We start from the raw sequence: 16,835 nt of genomic DNA, 5'->3' as shown, positions 1-16,835 counted from the left end.
GAGCGTAGTCGCTTGCCACTGATATTTCTTTTCTACACCGACAGATGGCGGGCGAGTAGTAGATTGGGGTTTGTGTCGTGTGAACACACCACATTTGCAGCGATCTTTTGCATGTACAGACATCTGCACCGATGTCTGCGCAGACAGATCGTTGCGTGTGGACCGGGCTTTAATGTGAACTCAGAGAGTCCGGAAATAACCTAGTCCCCCTTCTTTTACCAAAGAGTTGTTTTTGTTATGACATATACTTTGCAGATATTGGCAACCTGTGTATCTCGCGAATATCTGCGAATGTGATTATCAGTCACTCTCACAATTTTCATTGTAAGAAGGAAGTTGGTATGACGTCGCTGTGAGACGGGGGGGTGTGCTAGGCAAAGACTCTGAGATATTTTGAATCGAATCAACGATATGACAGTTTGAAATTGTAATATTGTTTTTGACAGTGTAGTTTGTGTTGACAGGAGTGGTAGTCACTTTTACTAAACGAAATAGTTTGTTGTCATATTCCGTAAGTGCTGTTTTGTGTAATTATCATGTTCGGAAGAAAAAAGGAGGCTAGAACTAAGCCCAGGACTGCTGGAGGATTGTCTCAAGTGAGTCACATTATATATGAATAAAGTAACCTTTAGTTTCACTTGAAAATATGAATTAATTTTTGAATGATGTTTGTTGTAGTTTGGCTTGTTGGACCTCCCTGATATTAATGCAGTTGATTCCAACGAAATGGGCACTGATGATGATGAAGACGATGATTCAGCCTTGGAGGCGGAATTGTTAGCTATAACTTCCGGAAATCTACCCGCACGACCAAAGAAAGGCAAGTGGAAAAAGCGTCTGTGTAAACTGACGACGAAAATCAATCTGTATGCAGTATTGTTGCTCGAGAACAATATTTCTTACACGTTCTTTGTTTCGTGAAGGTGTTACTTGTATTACTTTTTGCATTTGTTGTAGCACCAAAGTCCTCATAAAACTAATTCTTGGCATATTACCGACGAACCGCAGAACGTTATACCAAATACTTGAAGTTTGTGGAAGTGAATAAGTCCAGGACAGGGATGGAGTGTTGTTAAAATAGGATAAAAGGGGGAATGCAGTCGACAATACCATTGAAGCAGTCACAACTTTTCAATATATTTTTTGCTTTTCAAGTTGGTTGGCAGAATTGTTCTTAAGATGTGCTTGATTTCTATCAGTATGTTAATCATTCCTTGTTATTAGCATTAGATCTTGTTGATTCTTGTTCAGCCAGGCAATGCCATACAGGTTACTTGAAAATAATATTGTACATGGGAGGAGTGTAAATGTCGGAAACGAAAGTATGCACGCTTAAATCTGTAAGTATGTCACAAATTCACAGTTTCAATATAACACTTGAAAGAAACCTTCCAAAATATTAAACACCTTGTAGTTTTATGGAATCTTTTTTTATTAAATGAATTTTTATAAAATTTTCACCCTGATTTTATTAAACTTTTCCCTTGTTATATTGACTGCATATTTATTTTTTTGTTTTGTCTTACTTTGAGGACTCGAGTGGTTTGCCTAATGGTATGACCAGGTCATCTCTTATGATTGATTTCGCTCTGTATTCTTAGACCTAGTTTCTGAATATTTACAAAACCGGAACTTGATCTTTGTGACCTCTGACCATTCAGCTCATGTACTGCTAGGAGAATAATTGATGCAGTTGGCATGCTGCCTCTGAACTGTAATGTTCACAGGCTTCCTTAACCTAATGAATGGTCGTAGTCTTAAAAGAAAAGGCCTATTTGATGGTAAGAATCATGTCGTGCCAGCCAACCTCTCCCCTCCCCCCGTACTAATATTTTCATACATTATATAATGTGCATCAAAATACTTTGCAATAGCTTTAATATGCAATGTAATGTTTCAGAAATTAACATGTGGTTGCAGTTATTAATAAAAAATATATATTAAATATAGAGTGAACTCTGACCACAACAATTCTTTACCTGAATCAAAATGACAAAATGATAAACAGGTAGCTGTTTACGGAATGGTTAGTTACAGGATGATTACCTTAACAACCAATCGGAGCACGCGCGCGCGCACACACACACACACACACACACACACACACACACACACACACACACACAGAGTCTCAGATGGTAACTGAAACCATTTTCCGAGCAGCAGCACCAGTGCATGATGGGAATGGCCACTGGGTGGGAGAAAGGAGACAGTGGGGAGGAGGAGGGATAATAAGATTGGGATGGAGGACAGTGAAGTGCTGCAGGTTGAGCAGCCGGGAGAGGGCAAGGTGGGGGAAGTAGCGGGAAAAGAGAGAAATAGAGATAAATAAATAAAAAAAGACTGAATGTGGTGATGGAATGATGGCTGTGTAGTGCTGGAATGGGAGCAGGGAAAGGACTGGATGGGTGAGGACAGCGACTAATGAAGGTTGAAGCCTGGAGGGTTGGGAATGTAGGATGTATTGCAGGGAAAGTTTCCACCTGTGCAATTCAGAAAAGCTGTTGTTGGTGGGAAGGATCCATATGGCACAGGCTGTGAAGCAGTCATTGAAATGAAGGATATCATGTTTGGCATCATGTTCAGCAACATGGTTGTCCACTTGTTTCCTGGCTACAGTTTGTCGGTGGCCATTCATGTGGACAGACAGCTTGTTGGTTGTCATGCCTACATAGAATGCAGCACAGTGGGTGCAGCTTATCTTGTAGACCACATGACTGGTTTCACAGGTAGCCCTGCCTTTGATGCGATAGATGTTAGTGACTGGACTTGAGTAGGTGGTGGTGGTGGTGGTGGTGGTGGTGGTGGTGGTGGTGGTGGTGGTGGGAGGATGTATGGGACAGGTTTTGTATCTAGGTCTATTGCAGGGGTATGAGCCATGACGTAAGGGGGTTGGGAGCAGGGGTTGTGTAAGGTAATCTTTAATCAACACTTGTTGCTGGGAATGGAATGTAGGCCTAGTTGTTTTTTTATGATCATTGTGCAAACAATTCCCTGTTTCACAACAATATTGTGAGTGCATCCAGTACAGAATTGCCATATTAACCATTGCTGTGGTGATCAAATTGCATTCATGGGGTAGTAGCAAACTGATTTTCCCCACTTAATTCTTTCACTTTACCATTTCAAACCAGGTGTAGATTTCATTTTGTGCTACACATCAATTTGTTGTCACAGTGAAACTGTCAACTTCAGACCACACATAGATCTGAGATGACAACAGACAAGTTACGCCTGCCCTGATGCACATGTTTATCTACCAGGCTCCAAAACTGTAGCAGGTGCTTCTGAGATGAGGAATTATTACTGTTATGGAGATGAAGTCTTCGGTTGTGAGGTTTAAGATGCCATACCAGTGTTCATATTGGGCTATGTATCATTTATTTTTAAGACCATTGACCACTTCATTAGAACCATATGTATTGCATGATCTTAAGAAGTGTAAGGTGTTTTTTCCTCAATCGCTTGACATTGGTTCACACAGTTACAGTAATCTATTTCTCCTCCTGAAACTATGTGACACAGGGTGAGGCTGAAGCATCAACAAATGTCTATGACATCAAATGTGAGAGTATCATACAGGTGAAACTACTGCCTCTTTTGCTTGTAGTGTTTACCTGTTGTGGCGATTGTACTTTGCATCTCTCTTTCATTTTGTTCATCTACTCTCATGCAAACTATTCAGTGGAAAACTAGTGGGGTTGTCCATACAGTTGACTACATCTCTGTTTGGATCCAGTGATGAGACTTACACAAATGAGTGTTTATTTAGGCAAAGTTGACATAAATCAGTGAACTCAGCTTGAACATATCCAGCGCTTAGTAGATTTCTTAAGTATGAGTCTCCTCAAGTCATGTTCTCAGACTGAAGCTTCCATCATATTTATGTAATTAGCTGCAAGCAAATTGTATTGTAAGTGTTCAAATGCATCTTTTCCAGTGATAAGCTGTTAAACTGTGAATGTTGAAATCCTGGTATAAATACAGATGACCACACACCATTTAGTTGCAGTTTCAAGTAGTAGGCAGGCACAAGAACTAGACAGAATGAGCACAAGTGAACACACACACACAAAACTACATTTTTATGCCACTGTGATGGGACTGGAATTAGGGACTGACTGTGTCAAATTGAGCAGGTGAGTGGAATGAGGGGAAGGAAAACTTCGCAATATATGAAAGCAACATGTCATATGTCAGTCAGTTCTGCTGAAACTATGCACAGCCTTTTGTTTGTGTGCACAACCACTACTAGCTGCCCTCCTAAATGAATGGCCACCACCAAACTGTCGAAAAGCAAAATTAACCACAACATTACAGCAAATGCTCAACACAATTGACTTCAGTAATAGCCCCAATCTGTGCCATCTGAGTTCCTCGTCTTCAGTACTGTCTTTTCTGAAGTGGTAGTGGTAGAAATGGTCGTAACAACACATTTTTGATCTTGTGATTGCTTGTCCTAAGTCTCTACTAACATCTGTCCAACATCCACTTCCATCATTGTCCCAGTATCCCCTGCCCCATGCCCCCACTCCTCAACAGATCCCCACCACTATATTTTAATTCAGTTAATCTATATTTACACTGTTATCTCCATATTTGTGCTCTACCCAGGGTCCCCCGCCCCCCTCCCCAGTTCATGCCTTCTATTCAATCACTGCGCCCTTTCCATGCCTGCCTAGGGTGGGGTCACTGATGACACTTTTCCTGTACTGTTGATATTGTCCGCTTAAGTGCTTAAGGATATAACTTTTAGCAGTGGTTCCAGTGAAATACTGTCATTTTCAACTACAACCCAGCTTTATTCCCCTTGATTTATCATTATTGGTCATTGGAACTTCAGTTCTTGTGCAAGTGAAACATTCAGCTGCCCTTTGTGCATGTAGAAACTGGATTCTGCTTTGTTGCACACAACCTAAGGCATTTGAATGCGCAAGTCACAACATTCTTTATGGTTCTCTTACATTTATTTTCTAGTAATCAAAAGATCAGATGCAACCATCATAATCAAGACCAATGGATCTGCAAGAACAAAACTAGCAATAAATAAAATAACTTAGAATATTATTAGTTGGTTCTAAGTAAATTGTCTATCACTTGACTTAAAACACACACAATTCATTCAGCTGCAAAAGGCAAGAAGAAATATTGATTAGAATCTGAATTGGAAATGATGTTATAGATCTTATCGAGTGTTAGACATTTTTCCCTTGCGTGTCCTCCTCCATTGTGGATATGGCATGTAAATAGTGATGCCTGCTGTGCGTTGTAGTTTATTGTGTTGATTATCATCATAACCTCTATCAGTGGAATCAGTTTAATAGGAGTAATGTCTTAATTAATTTTTTCCTAGAAGTTAGTTGTGTGAGAGAGGTTTTAGTAATCTGAAAATGAAACAGGCGCTCATTGTGAGTTATGTTCCCATATGTAAAACTTCATGAATACTTCCACTAGATGTTAATGACTGATACGTCAGTTTGTTTGTATTGTTATCCACTTAATTCTGAAAATTAACCCTTAATATTGATCAGCATCAGCAAACATACATGGGATACAAAAAAACCTGTTAATAGCAAAAGAAGTGAGCTTCACTGTTGAAAGTGCTGGGTAATATGCAAGCTGATGACTGTAGAAACTTACTTGCTATGAGAACAGAACTTTCTGCTCTGTACACCAAGTAAACAATATTGTGAAAGTCATATTTTTAGTCAAAATAGCTTTTTTTAATTTGACAGAGAATACGAATAAAAGAAGTGGGAACTACTTAACACGAGATTGGCAGCAAATTTCTCATTTATCAATCAACTTCAAACCAGATGTGATTCATGCTAATGAAAAATCTGGAACTGCCTTCAGGTAGCCAAAATTATTTCATTGCCTTATCATGATGTGTGACTATACATTTTCATTTTGTGAATCAACATATTACAAAATTTTGACTATTAAGCTGCTTCTTCTGTTTAGAAAATTACACAAGTGCCTGCATCAGTCATAGCTGTAAATAGTTGCAACCAGTCACTTGGCTTGTTTTTAAGCCATTTGGAGCTTATCTTCAAATGAGATGAACAGAAGGCATACATAAATATTGCCATTAGTTATGCTGTATGTGGAAATTATTCTGTAATATTCAGTGTTTGTATAAACAGTAGTGTCTATCCATGACGCACTTCTGTTCTGTCTGTAAGTTGGTGTCCGTAGTTAATGTGCTTTCAGTTGCAAGTGTTGTATTTCATCAAGTAATTTACCAAGTGGTGTGAGCACATCAAGGAAATGTAACAGGAAAGAGGTATGACTGACTCTTGAATTTGGTCTCTCTAATAGAAGTGGAAGACTACTACGATCTCGCCTTGTCGTATGCCATGTAGTAAGAGAAGAGGTACAGCGGTTTAGGGCAGCCAGAAGCATTGGACTGAATACAAAAGAGTTATAGTGTGTTGATAAACTGAAGAACGAACAGTGCATGCAGTGGTAAAAAATGGCCTTTCCTAGAAGAATGCCTTACGTACTATACAGGACGACTAAGAATCAGTTTGGCACCTTGCAGTGCAATGCAGTATGCTGTAATTTCCACAGATTCTGTTGATGTGCATTTCTTGTGTTAGCTGGGACATTAAGCATGGAAACAACCAGTGACCTGAAAAATGGCTTTTAATGTTGGAATTGGTGGCAAAAGGATATGTATGGTAGTATTAGTAGGGGTAGGCCTCCTGCAAATATGTGTCGAATATGTTTTTATCAGGATAGGACAGATATTGGTCATAGTATTTCTGAAGGGACCACCATGCCTGAAATTATTTAAGACAACCTAAATCAGGATGGCTGAACAAAGCAAATTCCACCCTCATAAGTATGAGGTCAGTGTCTCTAACTCCTGCACTACCTCACTCTGTTGGTTGCTATTGTACCATGTTTATATGATTACATACTGTTTGCGCAAGATAATATAAAACACAGTTTATCACTGCAGACACTATAGACACCCACTAGTGACTCCTGGACCATGAAAATGCTGCTACGCCCTTTGCACTCCCTCCAGTCTATCTGGATAAGTGATTCCAAGTCCTTAAACATGCAATGATGGCCCTTACACATCTTCACTTCCTTCCCGCAGCCTGTCTGAAGAACTAAGTCAGCATCCCTGTATGATGAGTGATTCGTTGAGCTCAGGAGAATGCCAAGACCTTACTATCATACACTTTAGATCTTGGCACTTGATTTTCTTGTAAAAGAATTGCATTGTGATCATTTATTGTGATATAACAGGGTCACAATTAATAACATGTTCCAGGCTATTATACTGTGGTTGAATGGATTTCACCTTAAAAACCGACGTTCCGTCCCCACCTATGGAGGACATTTTCAAGGGGGATCGTAGCTTTGTTGAATGTCCGATTCATGCCCTGTGAATCGGGCATTCACCAAAGTTACGATCCCCCATGAAAATGTCCTCTGTAGATGGGGACAAAACGTTGGATTTTAAGGTGAAATCCATTCAACCACAGCATAATAGCCTGGAACATTTTATTAATTGTGATATTTCCAGCCTTGAAAGTTTACATTTTACAATATGACAGTTTGCTGTTGTCCCCTTTCATTATTAGCCACTACTCGAGTACTAAAAGTTTTTACTTTAATCTTACAAGTCAGTTTGGATGATGCTGCACAAAACTTCTTGACCTTTCCTCATTTTTTCTGCTTGTGACGATAGTCTGTTGCAGTGTCCTGAATTTTCACAATGTTATGGAAATTTCACAAGGTAGACCTAGAACAGAATATTGGTGTTCACATAATTACAAAGCTATTTGCATTGCAATTTGTTTTGGTCAGCAATCGCTGCTTTGAGTAATGATTTAAAAGGTTTCCACACTGGACACTGTAATATAACTTTTCAGTCCATATTTTGTGTGATCTTACTAGAAAAGAGCAGATTCTGGAGAACTCTGATATTGAATCAGAAAGTGATGTATTGCATTCAGATGGTGATTTTTCAGTGTGATACAACTGGCGAAGATAGGTGTTACTGTCATTAGTTGACGCCTCATTACAATTCTTTCCACAACAATCTCAGGAGTCAAATGGTGCAACAGCGAAGATTGCAGCTAGAGGTAGAATGAAATGGAAGGTTGCTAACATGCTGTCGCCTGGTAGAAGGGCTGCTTTAAATGACCTGATGCAGAGATGATGATCCACTGCATATGTCTGCCACCAAGCGGATGACTCCATCATCAGTGCCTTTCAACTCCTTCTATGTTAATAAATGTTGTGTATTGTGTAAAACACACAGAATCAAATTCTTGGAGTGAAATAAGAAATGCATCCAGGACATGGCAACAATAAATGCATAAACCATCTATAACCAATTAAAGTAAAACCTCGATTCTCCAACCTGGGATTCACTGACTTCCTTGGCTTACCCAACCATGTATCTGATCATCGGTCTGCACTCCTTGGCGAACTGCGTGCCAGTGCTATCAATTGATTTTACTCCTGTCACGTAGTAGAAACGTGAAGATTGGCTTCACTGTTGGAAAAATTGTCATGAGTTTAGGCAAGTTGCTGTTTCATGTGAGAAACAACGTTCTGATGATGATGCAGTTGGGGAATTCATTGAAAAATTTGGAAAAAGAAGGTCAGAAAATAAACTGGTAGTTGATCAGTTATACAACATTGATGAGTCTGGGCTAAACTATAAAATGCTGCCTCAAAAATCCATTGCCTCAAACGGCCACAGGCATGACACTAGCATAGGACAGCTTGATCATTGTAGCATGGTGCAAGGCAAGTGGTGACCATAAATTGATGTTTGTAATTGTCAAATATAAGAAACCAAGAGCCTTAAGAAACATAAACATGACTGCACCCACTATTTATTACAAAAAAAGTACTTAGATGAATGGTAATTTCTTTAAAGGATTATTTTTTTATGCGTTTGATCTGGCTGTTAAAAAGATACTCGAAATCCAAAAATCTACCACCTCGTGCAATTGTACTGCTACATAATGCTCAAGCCACCCCTTTGAGTCTGAACTTCAACAAGGTGACATAAAAGCTATGTTTTTGCCCCTCTCATGCCCATGTATAAATGTATTTTTCTTTATTTAATATTGATTTATTACATTGTTGCGAGCTCTGTAAGTGACTTGTTTTATTCTTCTTTTATTTAGTGACCTCTCCGGTGTTTTGACCACATCCTGGTCCGAGAAGTGACACTTAATCTAGGTTCTAATGTAACTAAAAATAACCCAACGAGAAAAGCATTAATTCTTTAATGGGTAAATGAACTCACAGGCAAGAAACAACAAAGAACGGGACAGGAGCAAGAAGCTAGTTGAACAAAGAAGTGGCTATAGAACTGGACAAATCAGAAAAAGGAAATAAGTTTCAAATTGTATGTGCAAAGGAAACAAGACTGGTGACATCTGAGAGAAGCACAAAAAAGCTGTTTGCGGAGATGTATATGAAAAGCACGAATTCTCAAAGTTTAATTTAAACTGTGTTTTGAAACGCAGGTAAAATTAATGAAGAAATGTTAAGCACTTTAGAAATTGATCACGTTTCTGGGTAGATGCAGATATCAAATGATGGCTTCCAGGTGTTGTAACAGTGTTGCATTTTCTGCTGCTCTAGTATTAAATGTCCTATACCAGAGAAGGAAAGTTGCTACTCACCATATAGCAGAGATGCTGAGTCGCAATAGGCACAATAAAAAGATTCACACAATCATAGCTTTCGACCATTAAGGCCTTTGTCAGCAGTACACACACACACACACACACACACACACACACACACACACACACACACACACACACACACACACTCTCTCTCTCTCTCTCTCTCTCTCTCTCTCTCTCTCTCTCTCTCTCCACACACACACACACACACACACACACACACACACACACACACACACACACACACGTGTGCGCCTGCAGTCTCAGAGAGCTGAAACTACACTTTTCCATTGTTTTATTAAATCTCCTATGTTGTTTTATTAAATTGAATCAGTGTGTTGCTGACATAAGACTTTTTGTGAAGCAGCATATCATAAAAGTGGAGGTTGAGGTTTGAAGAAGTTGTTTTCATGATGAATACTGTATATGTCTCCAGAATGAGATTTTCACTCTGCAGCACTTGCCCGCGAAAGGCAAAGGTCCCGAGTTCGAGTCTCGGTCCAGCACACAGTTTTAATCTGTCAGGAAGTTTCAATGTATGTGTCTGATAATAAGCCTACAAAACAACTTTCCATTGGCTATTCTGAATTTTGAATGTAAAATTAGTTATTGATTACACAGTAGATGTCTTAAAAAATCAGCTCCAGAATATAAAGTACTTCACAAATATTGTATATACCATTGTTCCAGATTTAGTATGTGATTTCTTTTTATACTGATGCTTCTCTGATGGGTTGTGCATGTGCAAATTTACTCTGTCTAGATACAAATTTAACTGTGGTTATGTATGATGTCTTATGGTTTTGATGAGCTTGTAGCGTGATAGAGTTCTTTTGAGATTTGTAACCTTTACATATTCTGTTGTTCAGATTTGGAAAGAAGTTTCAGTTTTCAAGTAACTCCCTAATTTTGTGTGGGAACTTTAGGGCGTGAGTCCTTATTTACTTTCTTCAACTTGTTATTCCTAAAAACAGTCTTGATGTTTTTTAATAAGTTGGTTTCCAAGTCTTCTTTAATGAGAGCATAATTGTTTGCATTTTTTTTTTCTTTTTCATTTTATTTATGTTGAGTAATTAATTGCCCCTCCAAATGGATTTCATGTTAGTCATGGCGTTAAAAATATAAACAGCTCATAAGCTTTACTATCTGCTGTTCCAGCTCGTCCAGCACCAGCAGTACCTCAGGTAAATCTGGATGCAATGGTTGCTGAAAGTCTAAAGGATATACCGTCTGATGAAGATGTATCTGGGGATGATGATGACCCTGAACTTTTAGTAAGTGTTTTTTTTTTTCCCCTCCAATAGCATGCTGTCGTATGATTGGCAGTCACACTAATGTTGTGTATAGCTCAGCTCTCTCTCTCTCTCTCTCTCTCTCTCTCTCTCTCTCTCTCTCTCTGTCTCTGTCTGTCTCTTAAACTTCATGTCCTTCTGAAGCGCATGTAACAAGCTATTTGCAGTGTGTCAGGTTTTAATGAAATAAATTTTCCATTGTCTGTGGGAGAATCATTTTAACTCGACCCTCTTGTATAACATAACACAATTTGAAGTATGAGCAGGGTGCAGTGTTGTATTACTTTGTTCCATTTTTTGTGTAAGTGCTCTCCTATAAAATTGTTATTAAATCTTTATTTTTTTGCCAGTTCAGCTATTAACAGTTAAAGTTTCATGGCATTTCTGAAATTTATCATCAAATATCAGTTACTATGATCCATAGCTCTTACACCCATCCATTCCCCAATATTAATTCTTCCAATTATTAGTAATAAGCAGTGTGATATGCTTTCTGTATAAATACCTCACAATATCATTTTGTCTCTCCTCTGTTAAGTAATTGTATTGTGGTTATTATAGCTGCAGTAGAAAGAGATCCAATGGAAGAAAAAAAAAAATGCTTGAATGCCCCTGGCTAAGGTGAGTCGTACACTTACAGGAAGTTCAACCAAATCTGTACAGGGTTTTACTTTTTGCTTCCAACTAATCCAGCAGGAATTAATTCACTTAGACTCTGAAACTTCTTTACAGTCAGTTATTTGGATTTGCTGTTGTGCACATTGTCAACTCCTTCTAAGGAAGCAAATTTTTTGTTTGACTGTCATTATTGAGTTTGTATTTCTATCATCATCTTGTAGTGAACTTTTCCCTTACTCCACACCAAGTTCAACTGCTATTCATCTTTGGTTTTTCTTTTATTGTCAGTTTGTTGTTAGTGAATTTTGCATCAGGAGACATACAGTATGTCTTCTACATCTACATCTGTTCTCTGCAAACCACCATGAGTTGTATGGCAAAGGGTATGTCCTCCCCCCCAACCCCCCACCCACCCTCCCTGTACCAGTTATTAGGGTTTCTTCCTGTTCCATTCACATATGAAGAGCGGGAAGAATGATGGTTTGAATGCCTTTGTGCATGCAGTAATTATTCTAATCTTATCCTTACATTCCGTAGATGAGCGGTACGTAGGGGGTTGTAGTATATTCATAGAGCAATCATTTAAAGCCAGTTTTTGAAACATTGTTAATAAATTTTCTTGGGATAGTTTACATTTGTCTTCAAGAGTCCTCTAGTTCGATTCCTTGAGTATCTCTGTAACTCTCTCCCAGGGAGTAAACAAACCTGTGACCATTTGTGCTGCCCTTCTCTGTATATGTTCAATATCACCCGTTGCCCTATTTGGTATGGGTCCCCCACACTTGAGCTATATTCTAAAACTGGTCACATGAGTAATTTGCAAGTAATCTCCTTTGTAGACTGATTGCACTTCCCGAGTATTCTACCAATAAACAGAAGTCTACCACGTGCTTTACGCACAACTGAATCTATGTGTCATTTCATTTCATATCCCTGCAAAGTGTTACATCCAGGTGTTTATATGAGTTGGGTAATTCCAACAGTGGGTCACTATGTTTTTTTAAGTGCACAATTTTCCATTTTTGAACATTTAGAGCAAGTTGCCAATCTCGGCACAATGTTGAAATCTTTTCAAGATCTGACTGATTATTTATGCAGCTTCTTTCAGATAGTAGTTCATTATAGAGAACTGCATCATCTGCAAAAAGCTTGAGGTTGTTATTGATATTGTATGCATGGTCATTATTATACACCATGAACATCAAGGGCCCCAACATACTTCTCTAGGGTGCACCCAAAGTTACTGTCATCTGACAATGACTCTCCATCGAAGATAACATGCTGTGTCCTCCCTACCAAAAAAACCCTCAATCTAGTCACGAATTTCACTTGATACCCCATGGGACTGCACTTTTGACAATAGACGTAGATGTGGTACTGAGTCAAGTGCTTTTCGGAAATAAAGAAACAGTGCATTACCTTGTTGCCTTGATCCAAAGCGTTCAGTATGTCATGTGAGAAAAGTGCGAGGTGGTTTTCACATGAGGGATGTTTTTGAAATCCATACTGGTTGGCATTGAGGACATCATTCTGTTACAGATACCTCTTATGTTTGAGCTCAGAATATGTTCTTAGATTTTACAACAAATCAATGTCAAGGATACAGGATGGTAGTTTTGTGGGTCACGTCTAATACCTTTCTTGCAGACGGGTGTGACATGTGCCTTTTTCCAAGAACTGGGCACAGTTTTTCGTTCAGGAGACCTATGGTACATTCTAGTAAGAAGAGGGGCTAGCTCGCCGTAAATTCAGTATAGAATCTGACAGGGATTCCATTGGGGCCTGGAGCTTTGGTTTCAACAATTTCAGCTGTTTCTCAACATCACTGACACTAATAGTAATTTCATTCATCTTTTCAGTGGTATACGAGTTAAACTGGGGCAATTCTGCTGGGTTTTCCTTTGTAAAGGAACACATGAAAACGGAATTAAGCATTTCAGCTTTTGCTTTGCTACCCTAAATTGCAGTTCCAGTCTCATTTGTTAGGGACTGGACACTAACTTTGGTGCCACTAACAGCCTTTACATACGACCAGAATTTCTTTGGGTTTTGTGAAATATTGTTTGACAATATTCTGCTACAGTGGTCATGGAAGGCATCATGCATTGCTCTCTTGACAGCGAAACACATTTCATTCAGCATCTCTCTCTATCTATAGCCATACACTTGGTTTTGCACCTCTTATGAAGTAATCTTTAGAATTACAGTGACTGTACACCATAGGGGTTCCCTCCCATTATGAACTCTTATACTGAGTACATATCTAAACGGTGCATGGTCAATTATTCTTGAGCCAGAGTTCCTCTACATGCTCCTTACCTGTGCTGAAAGTTTCAATTTTCCCATTGAGATACGACACTACTGATTTTTTATCTATTTTACTGAACATGTATATCTTTCTGTTTGTTTTAGTTTTCCTTTGTACTTTGGTAATCGTTGTTGCCACAATCACATTGTGGCCACTGACTCCCGTTTCAATTTGGACATCCTCAAAGAGCTCAGGTCTGTTTGTTGCCATTAGATCCAATATGTTTCTATCATGAGTGGGATTCCTAACTATCTGTTCTAAGTAGTTTTCTGAGAAGGCATTTAGTAAAGTTTTACAGAAGGTCTTATCATACCCACTACAGAGAAAACTGTAATTTTCCCAATTTTACAGCCCTTGTGAGTTATTACAGCTAATTTCAGGCATCTTCTTTATTATTGCCTTGTTTCTTTTCATGGTCTCCATTCTTCCTTTTATTTTATTTTCATATAGTTGCATTACCTGTATTTTATTCTTTCATAATGTTACTTGACTGATTTTTGTATGTTGAGTTTTTTTTTATGCCTGTACTGTATTTTCTCTTCAGGTAAAATAGGGTGTTGTTTCTATTGAGAGTTCAGTTGCACTGACAAGAGATAAAATAGCAGAATATTTCGAAAATGCAAGCAACTGAATTTTACAGTTTTCATTTGTCTCAGCTTTGTATGATCATTGCAATAATGTGATTAATAGTCGCACCTGTTCCTGTTCAGATTGTGGATGTTTTTGCAATTTTCTCCTGCACCAAGGCCCGACGAGAGGAGGATGGGGGGACAATCCCCAGGATCCAGGCCATGTGGAGGGCCCAAGTCTTTCCTCTAATTCCCCCAAATGCTCAGTTGACAAATATCAGACTAATATTGTAATTTTTTTTATTGTATAATAAATAAAAGAAATTACCCCAGCACCAGCATAGTCAATCTAGCTCTTCCTCACTTTATTATTCTTACACGTGCATATAATTCTATCTCGTTCTTAATATTGAATGCACAACTTTTTCTTTAGAAATCTTGCACAAAAAACACCTTTGTTGTGATGGAATCTAAACTGCACTTTATGTAAATGTTGTTGTTTGAAAACCTACCAAAAACATTACCCTAACAGATGTACATCATAATTTGGTAGGACTGACAACAATATTCAAAGATAAGGCACTTCTGATTGCGTTCAAGACCAACACCAATAAAATACATCTGTGTGTATAGTTGTCGTAGAAGAATCGTAAAAGTGAAGAAATAAAATGTGAAAGAGGTACGTGGGCCTTGCTAAAGGTGGGAAGTAAAGAGGTAATGTTCTTCTTTTGTTTGTTTCTAGAAGAGCCAGCATATGTGGGAAATCCCATGTTACTTTATATGGTATTATTTCTGGTCAAAGAAGTTTGGCTTTCAGAGGTTCACCTCAGAAAATTAGGAATCCACACAACGGAAATTTTCTCAGAGCTTTTGAGTCACTGTGATCCATTTACTGTAAAGAACATTAGCAGGTCAGAAATGGACAAGAAGCTGGAAAGTGCTACAAATGCATTATTTGTCAAGTGATACTATGAATTTACGTTTGTTTCTAGTTATGCCCATACAATAGGAGTGCCATCTTCAATTGTTGTTGGTTCGAATGATCGTGAAGGGCAATATTTCCTGTGTTATCTTTACTTAAACATGGAAATTTAAAAGTAGAAACAAGAAATAAATGAACTCTCTGGGATTCATAGAGTGTAATGAGAAAGAAAGAAGTCGCTATTACACATTCAGTTCGATCGGTACTTGTGAAACTCAGTTCCTGTCAGTGAATGTCATGGAGAAGACTTCGAGGGTGTGTTATAAAGAAGCTGAGAAACATTTTCTTTAGTGGAGTCCTCTTGCAAAATTCTCTGTGTGCTTGTCATCACCTTACTTGGGGTACATATGCAGCTGAGTGTTGTCAAGAAGCTGATACTTTTCTCGGAATGATTCAACTTCTTTGACCTTTTCGTTTGCAGTCCACAGCAATGGGATATTCTGAAACAGTACATCTCCCCCCATGAACCATGGACCTTGCCGTTGGTGGGGAGGCTTGCGTGCCTCAACAATACAGATAGCCGTACCGTAGGTGCAACCACAACGGAGGGGTATCTGTTGAAAGGCCAGACAAACGTGTGGTTCCTGAAGAGGGGCAGCAGCCTTTTCAGTAGTTGCAAGGGCAACAGTCTGGATGATTGACTGATCTGGCCTTGTAACACTAACCAAAACGGCCTTGCTGTGCTGGTACTGCGTACGGTGAAAGCAAGGGGAAACTACAGCCGTAATTTTTCCCGAGGGCATGCAGCTTTACTGTATGATTAAATGATGATGATGTCCTCTTGGGTAAAATATTCCGGAGGTAAAATAGTCCCCCATTCAGTTCTCCGGACGGGGACCACTCAGGAGGACGTTGGTATCAGGAGAAAGAAAGCTGGCGTTCTACGGATTGGAGCGTGGAATGTCAGATCCCTTAATCGGGCAGGTAGGTTGGAAAATTTAAAAAGGGAAATGGATAGGTTAAAGTTAGATATAGTGGGAATTGGAGAAGTTCAGTGGCAGGAGGAACAAGACTTCTGGTCAGGTGACTACAGGGTTATAAACACAAAATCAAATAGGGGTAATGCAGGAGTAGGTTTAATAATGAATAGGAAAATAGGAATGCGGATAAGCTACTACAAACAGCATAGTGAATGCATTATTGTGGCCAAGATAGGTATGAAGCCCACACCTACTACAGTAGTACAAGTTTATATGCCAACTAGCTCTGCAGACGACGAAGAAATTGAAGAAATGTATGATGAAATAAAAGAAATTATCCAGATAGTGAAGGGAGACGAAAATTTAATAGTCATGGGTGACTGGAACTTGAGAGTAGGAAAAGGGAGAGAAGGAAACGTAGTACTGTATTTACTCGAATCTAAGCCGCACTTTTTTTTCCGGTTTTTGTAAT

The 16,835-nt window shown here is 38.9% G+C and overlaps 1 protein-coding gene across 2 annotated transcripts in view; it reads left to right on the top strand.

The window, feature by feature from the left end:
* The first annotated feature begins 201 nt into the window (after window positions 1-201).
* LOC126483779 (coiled-coil and C2 domain-containing protein 1-like) overlaps window positions 202-16,835 on the top strand; it is a 129,613-nt gene continuing 112,979 nt past the window's right edge. The window contains exons 1-3 of one of the 2 annotated variants that reach the window (XM_050106936.1): window positions 202-596; window positions 679-820; window positions 10,833-10,948. In XM_050106936.1, the coding sequence (XP_049962893.1) occupies window positions 537-596; window positions 679-820; window positions 10,833-10,948 (318 nt within the window). In that variant the 5' untranslated portion in view covers window positions 202-536. The remainder of the gene's footprint in view (window positions 597-678; window positions 821-10,832; window positions 10,949-16,835) is intronic. The other variant, XM_050106937.1, reaches the window with a different exon arrangement.

The sequence above is a fragment of the Schistocerca serialis genome, chromosome 6 (assembly GCF_023864345.2).
Source record: "Schistocerca serialis cubense isolate TAMUIC-IGC-003099 chromosome 6, iqSchSeri2.2, whole genome shotgun sequence".
Classification (NCBI taxonomy): domain Eukaryota; kingdom Metazoa; phylum Arthropoda; class Insecta; order Orthoptera; family Acrididae; genus Schistocerca; species Schistocerca serialis.
This window is presented reverse-complemented; position numbering and strand designations above follow the sequence as displayed.